This window comes from Netta rufina, assembly GCF_964035555.1.
Source record: "Netta rufina genome assembly, chromosome: 5".
NCBI classification, from domain to species: domain Eukaryota; kingdom Metazoa; phylum Chordata; class Aves; order Anseriformes; family Anatidae; genus Netta; species Netta rufina.
The window spans coordinates 45,207,243-45,214,957 of record NC_140128.1 but is presented as its reverse complement, the minus strand read 5'-3'; the positions used below and the strand labels follow the sequence as shown (position 1 = coordinate 45,214,957).

At 44.9% G+C, this 7,715-nt stretch overlaps 1 protein-coding gene across 1 annotated transcript; it reads left to right on the top strand.

Annotated features, from left to right (window-relative positions):
* The first annotated feature begins 355 nt into the window (after positions 1 to 355).
* LDHA (lactate dehydrogenase A) lies at positions 356 to 7,028 on the top strand. Its single transcript, XM_084288358.1, has 8 exons — positions 356 to 412; positions 2,009 to 2,140; positions 2,896 to 3,013; positions 3,752 to 3,925; positions 4,394 to 4,567; positions 5,433 to 5,550; positions 5,941 to 6,064; positions 6,216 to 7,028. Exons 2-8 carry the CDS (start codon positions 2,015 to 2,017, stop codon positions 6,378 to 6,380), a joined length of 999 nt encoding a protein of 332 aa, XP_084144484.1. The 5' UTR covers positions 356 to 412; positions 2,009 to 2,014; the 3' UTR covers positions 6,381 to 7,028.
* Positions 7,029 to 7,715: the final 687 nt, after the last annotated feature.

Here is a 7,715-nt window from a genome sequence, read left to right as displayed (position 1 = left end):
AATGAGAAGCGGGTTTCCAGCCGCCGGCCGAGAGGCTCCATCCGGGAGCACGGCGGTGCAATTAGGGGGCCATAAACCCCGAGAGGCAGCGGGAATCAACCCGAGGGAGGACAGACACCAAACCCCAAAGCCCCGGTGCCGGCTGCAGGGTTTTGCCGTGCCGTGCACGCAGCCACCCCCGGCTCCCTCAGGCTTCCCTCAGCGGGGCGGCCGTTGGGGGCCGAAGGGTGGCGGGGACCGTTGCGGGCCGCCCGTTGCCGCCGCCCCCCCCTTCGCCCCGACGTGTCTGCGGGCACGTCCCCGCCGCCGCGGCCCGCCCGCCTCACGTCAGCCGCCCGGCCCCTACTTAAGGCCCCGCTTTCGGACCCGCCCCGCCACGACCGCCGCTGCGCTCGGCTGAGGAGACCGGGGGGTAGGTGCCCGGCGCCGGGGGGAAACAAGGCTGAGGGGGGCCGCGGGGAGGTCCCGGCCGCTGCTGGGGGCTGCGGCTCTGCTCCCTTCTGAGGGAGGGAAGGGGGCACAGCGGGGTGCCGGGGGAGGTTGTGGGAGGCAGGGGCCGCCCAGGGAGGTGGAGATGGAGGTGAGGGGGGGCTGGCGAGGGTTCGTTCGGTGCCGGTTGTTCGGCCGAGCCCCCCTCGGTGGTGGGGCTGCCGGCACGCCCTGGCCCTCAGCCCGGCGCCGCATGGGCGAGGCACCGCGCCCTGCCCTGCCCTGCCCGGGGGCCTTGTGCAAGCGGCGTGATTGCCGCAGCGCCCGCCCCGAGCTTCCCCTCAGCTGGGGGAAAGGGCCTGGGGGGTAGGCAGGGCTCCCGGCTGCGTCTGAACCACGGCCTTAACACCAAGCTACGAGGAGCTAAACTACAAGGAGCTGAAATGTACCCTCAGCTGCTGCTTGGCTCCTAACCTGCAGATTTCCGTGAAAATACCAGGCTGAAAACACTTAAATTAACTCCGAAATGCTTGAGTGTGGACTCCTCACCAGCCCCGCACGTTGTGCTGCTTCAAGTGCTGGGCACGTGCAGGCTGCGCGCGCCGTGCTGGCCCACGCTTCAGGAGACATCTTATGGCGGTCTTTGCTTGCAGCTCTTAGTCAGCCTTCCCTAAATGAGCACGCTGCGGGCTTCCTGTTCCTCCCACCCCAACCCCACTTGGTCCTTACCTGCCATGCCATCTCTGCCTCGCTGCGTGGCCTTTCCTGCACTGCACGAGGTGGTGCCTGTTCAGCGCTAGCTTGAGAATCGAGCTGTGTCTGTGCTTGCATCCATCTGCGAGGCTGCCCCTGCCTTGGGCTCTTCGGGTGAAGCAGAAGCTGGGCAGATGCCAGCATAGCACTGCCTGGGGAAGCAAAGGATCTTGGAGTGAAAGCACGTTACTCCCTCCTTGTCTGGGTGTTTCAGCACACCTGTGACTGGCACAGGTTAGTTAGAGCTCATACAACCAGGCTGCTGTACAGCTGGTAGCTTAAAAAGAAGTGAGGCTGTGAGGGTTGGTAATGCCACTCAGAGTATCATGTTTCAGGAACACAAGGAACTAGGTATTTCAATGCAGAACTGTACTGTTTCACTTGGAAACAAATTCATAAAACATACTTCAAGGATCATAATGCTTTCAAGAAGACTTTGCCAGGTTGTTGTACAACTGTAGCTCTGGAAAGGCTAGAGGCACAGAGTACCAGTTTTTCAGGGCAGCAGAATGCAGACTGACAGACCATGCTGTACTGGGAAGTAGTAAAATGGCTTCCTTTGGTGAAATGTAACATGGATGATCGTTTAAACCATTCTGCTAATGCTGCTGGAAAGTTATCCAGCTATGTAATCTATACTGCTCAACTCTATAGTAAACTTAAACAGTGGATTGTCATGATTAATTCAGTTTTTAATTATTTTGTTGTGATTTATAGTCATTTTCTTAGCATCTGTTAATAAAGTGTATCTGCCCGATACAAATATCCCAGTGTCAGTGAAACCTCTAAGGACTGGAGAGATAATCTGTTGCTTTCCTTTCCGCAGTGCACCATGTCTCTCAAGGATCAGCTCATCCACAATGTCCACAAGGACGAGCATGGCCATGCCCACAATAAGATCAGTGTGGTTGGTGTGGGTGCAGTCGGAATGGCTTGTGCCATCAGCATCCTGATGAGGGTAAGTGTCAAGCTGGGGATCAGGCAGCACAGTTTAGACTACTTGAGACCTAAGAAAAGGGACAAAAAATAATCTGCCTTATTGGACTAATTGAGGTAGCACATCATGAACTTTTGGTTGTACATTACTTGATTTTGGTGCTTGAAATGAAGAAGCTAACTTCAGCAATTTCCTGTCAATAGCTTGTTCTTCTAAACCCAAGTTTTCCTTAGTATCTGACACAACATGCTCTGACTCATTCAGCGGTAAATGCAGCTCTGAAATTCCAGATGCCCTTTTTAAGTAGGAGCCCTTTAACACTCCAAACACTGTCCAAACAGACAGACAAAATAGCTTAATTCTTAGTCTGAAGCAAAGAAGATGGAGTGATGGAATACTTCTTTGCAGTGGGAGCTGCTAAAAGTGGTCCTAGGTATTCCACAATGCAGAAGTAATGGAAAATGATATGATAACACTAGGATTGTTTAACTCTAAAATAGGTAGTCTATGAACAACTACAAAGTTATTCTTCATCATTGTCCTGCTAAATCGTGCAACTATTCCATGCAGAATGTGGATATGAAAAGTATATAACTAATTCAAAGTGGATATCCCAGGAGACTAACTTAAATACCTGTCTTGGGAGCAAGTAAAGTGAGAAATGTGAACAGAATTGCTGAAATGGATTGCTGCTTCTAAAAGAATTGTAACTTCACCTTTCAAATTGAGTTCTCTGTTCAGAAATAAACTTACTCTTTAATCCTGGTCTCACACAGGACTTGGCTGATGAACTTGCCCTTGTTGATGTTGTGGAGGACAAGCTGAGAGGAGAGATGCTGGATCTCCAGCATGGCAGCCTCTTCCTTAGAACACCAAAGATTACTTCTGGGAAAGGCAAGTAGTTGGCTCCAATGTACTTATTTGAAAATGGAGATAAGCACATCAAGTCTCAAACTTGGTCATCCAAGTCTAGCACTGAGCCTGCTATCCTAATTATAAGGAAGGGAGCTGATTTCATTTCTGTTACTACAGAAATAGTACTCAGCTGATACTACTTCATACACCTTGTAAAGGGCCATCCAACTAGTATGTTTAGTATGGAAAGATGAACTGAAATACTTGTGGACCTCTGAGAATTGTTTCACAGGCAGTTAGCCTCTACATTACTGCTTACTTGTCAGCTGTAAGTGTGTCAGCTTGCAGTTTAGTGATGGATTGGCTGGGGCAAGTAGCAGCCATCTCATACCCCAGTAAATACTCAGCTCCAGTGTCCACAGGTGATGCGTTATGAGAGGAGAGCCTTCCTGTTTCTTCTACACAACACTTGCACAGGAGGATATCCTGACAGCTACCCCATATCTACCTATGGCTGAGGGGTATGGGATACCATTGCCTAAGTTCTGCTTTTTAAGATAGTGATTTGCCTTTAAGGTTGCCACCTGTGGCAACAGGCCACAGCTTTAAAAAAAGAAAAATTTTCCACTTTCTGTAGAAGGAAAGTCTAGAGTAACAATTATCAGTAAAGTTCTAGCAACCTCAAGCTTGAGAATTTTAGGTATCAATGCTAAAAGGAACTGAACTCCTGTCCTGAACCATGCGTACAGGTCATTTGATACAGCCTTTTGTCTGCAGATTACAGTGTGACTGCACACTCCAAGCTGGTCATTGTCACTGCTGGTGCCCGTCAGCAGGAAGGAGAAAGCCGCCTTAACTTGGTGCAGCGCAATGTGAATATCTTCAAATTCATCATTCCCAATGTTGTGAAGTACAGTCCTGACTGCAAGCTGCTGATTGTCTCAAACCCAGGTTTGTCTTGTTTTGCCTTGGCAAGAGGATTTGGCTTAGAGAAGAGCGTTTTCTGCGGTAGGGTGGTCATTATATTAACATGACGACGCACAGGCTTTTAGAAAGTGCTTATGCCATATAAGCACAAAGCAAGAAGTGTTGTTGTCCTCTCCACACACAGCAAGCTGGTTCTCTGCAAAATAAACCAGGTTCCCTCCAATTTGGGTCTTCAGTTGCAAGTGATCTTTAGCAGAAGACACAGTAAGGGGCACTGGTAATTGCATGCATAGTATAAACAGCCTCTTAATTTTGTCTTTATGAACAGTCATTGTGTTAGCCTGCTGCAGGGTCTGGTGATGATCATGACTTCATTCTCTATTCCACCTAACTAGCATGCAAATAAAAATCCTTAGAGATGAACAAAAGATACCACCCTAGTTATCAAACTGTTAATGATTGGCACTTATCTTCACTTTTTTTTACCTGCAGTGGATATTTTGACCTATGTGGCCTGGAAGATCAGTGGCTTTCCTAAACACCGTGTTATTGGTAGTGGCTGCAACCTGGATTCTGCCCGTTTCCGCCACCTCATGGGAGAAAGACTGGGCATCCATCCTCTGAGCTGCCATGGGTGGATTGTTGGAGAGCATGGAGATTCCAGTGGTAAGGGTGAAATCTGGATATTACATCATTTTTTCTTCCTATACTTTGTTTGCAAGAAACATTTGCAAAGTCTACAGCAAAACTTTGCTCAGAAAGCTTTTGCACTGCAGTAGCTTAAGAATGCAAGTCCTGCTTTAAGTCTTCTGCAGCACAGAGTAACCCTAGATGATCTATATTTGACCCGAGTTATGCTGCTTGGAAAAGGTCATTACTGTAACCTAAGGAGGCTAAAAACTTCTATGCTAAGTTGTTCCCATAACTCTCCAAAAAGCAAACTGCAGAACCAAGAGGGTACAGTTCTCTGCAAGGGACTCCCAAAGATCTGCAGTAGATCTACCAGTACTCAATCAGTTGTCTTTACTGGCATCACTTGATTACTTGAACTATATTTAGGAATAGAATTACAGAGTCGAGTCTAGATGAGGACAGGAGAGAGCAATGTTCTCCTCATTTAGCCTGCACTTTCTCTAGCAACAGCAGAGCAGCACTGTCTGCTTACTGACATCCAATAGGATGCATTTGGAATCAATTTTTATCTTGAGAAACTGCTGCAAAGTACAGTGTTACTGTCAATTTGGTTCATGTTGTTTAGGAGTTTTGCTTTCATAATGGTACATTAAAACCCTGAAATGTCACATATAAAGAAAAGTGGTTTTATGCTCTTATCTTCTTAGCTCACAATTTAGATTTAATGTAGTAGTATGACCTATGAGACCAAAGTCATATCTAAATCTGTAACATGTGCCATAGATTAATCTAACTAGTTCCTATCTTAACAGTTAACTTGAAGAGGATAAAACTAAGTTTTGTTATGTTTGCAAGATTCTTCATCTTGTGAAGCAATTAATCTCTGTGCAATTCTCAGTACCTGTCTGGAGTGGAGTGAATGTTGCTGGTGTCTCCCTGAAGGCTCTTCATCCAGAGCTGGGAACTGATGCAGACAAGGAACACTGGAAGGAAGTTCATAAGCAGGTGGTGGACAGGTAAATACTGATTTCCCTTGTTTTTTCTTGAACATGAGGACTAATCGTGAACGACATCTCTAAACTGCATTATTTTTATCTAGTTTAATAAGTGGCCCAAAACAAATGTCAAGGTACAGAAATAGTACAACTTGGAATAATGGTTTAAGAACTAGTGTAAATCTGGCAGTGCTAACTTTTCATTGTTAGTGAGCTTTAAATAAGGAAAGTGTTTTAGCTTCCAAACTTCGAATGTTAGTGAGGGGTGTAGCGTGGACTTGCTCATTTCAGTCCTGTCCACTGATTAGTGAAGTTTGTCATCTTTCTAGATTAAGGCACCTCCAAAATAACTTTCCTACAAACATTCAGTTGAAGCTACTTGTTTTATGAGTAATTTTTTTTACTCTGCAGTGCCTATGAGGTCATCAAACTGAAGGGGTACACATCATGGGCTATTGGCCTTTCTGTGGCAGATCTAGCTGAAACTATTATGAAGAACTTAAGAAGAGTGCACCCAATCTCTACAGTTGTTAAGGTGAGCAGCTCTTTTTGCCAACTTTGTCTTAACTGAGAACAGGGGTAACATTCTAGTTCAATTGAACTTGGTTCAGTTTTCCTCATTAGAATACTCTGCAAAACACATACACAAGGCCTACCCTAACTAACTATTCTTACCTACTTTTCAGGGCATGCATGGAATCAAAGAAGATGTCTTCCTAAGTGTTCCTTGTGTACTGGGTAATAATGGCATCACCGATGTAGTGAAGATGATCCTAAAACCTGAAGAGGAGGAGAAATTAAGGAAGAGTGCAGATACACTCTGGGGAATCCAGAAGGAACTACAGTTTTAAGCCTGTTCAAGCAGTTCAGTGTTTTGCAGTTTAACAGGTTTAGTGGTTTGTCTTAATGTTGCACTTTCCAAGTAGGTCAAATCCTTCAATGTATGTATCTCAACTAGAACACAAAAAATGAAATCTGAACAAAGGAGTTTCCTAAAGGTGGTGTTAGGAAACTATTCTAGGATTTTCCCCATGCTCAGACACCCGTGTTCTTAGCCAGAGAGAACCTAGTCTTGTACAGTGAAGTGGTGACATAAATCCAGCATTCAAAGCAGCACTGCCTAGAAACCCTTTGCCTTTTCCTCACCTTGTTTAAACCTTGGCTCAGAACAATAAGTAAGTAGCTCTTATACAACATGAAACCAAAGACTATTTTCTTGCAGTTCAAGGATTGTCAACCCAATTGACAAGCCTTCTCTGCCAGCTGAATAGCTTCAAGAGTTCACTGTTGGTTGGTCCAAATATATTTTCCTAAAACTGCTTTGGAATTTTTGTGTATACTTTTTTTAGAGAACCTTATTTTTGTGTACTGTATCAGACTAGTTGTAAGTTTATCTCCAAAGCATGTTTAAAAAAGTGTTCCAAGTTTCTGTATGCAACAAGACAGCAACTGTTCACCTGTAGTACCAGCTCCAACACCAAATAAAACATCAACGGTTATGTGTCTCCTCAGTTTTCCTTATATAGCTTTCTCTACACTACAGCTCCACTTAAAATCACTACTGACTTTATCAAATATATTTCTTCAGTCACATTAACTTAAACCTCACTTTCGTAAAAAAATTTTGCATATGAAACTAATCTGTTGTCAATTCCAAGTGCTTTGTAAACTTTTTAACACCAGACTCCTGAGTTAAGAGTGCAGAAACATGTACTAATAGGAGTACTTCAATGCTTGGGACTTAAACTTGGTTGCCTTCTTAGGGCAAAGAAACTGTTGACATTATTGATAATTATCTGAGAAAAGAGATGTAATGAAGGAAATGTTTTCCTTACATACATGTAAGGAAAGTGTCTCCCCAGATGATTGAGTATGTGACATCCATAAAAAGTCAACTTGCTGCTAAGTACAGAAAATTATCTCTGGAATAGCAACCATGTATAGTAATAGTGACCAGCATTACTCTGTAAAGCCCATAGTACGGTAGATGAAGAATAAGGTATCTTCTCAATATATGAGAAACCTCTTTATAACAAAGGGGGAAAGGCCTTAATCCTTTTTCTAACACTAGGACATGGCATGTAGCAGGAATGGAAACACCACCTGATTCACTGAAGTGTAGACTTCTGTATGGACTGCAGCTGGTGATGCTTCTCAGAACAAAGTATTTCAAAATACACTGAAAC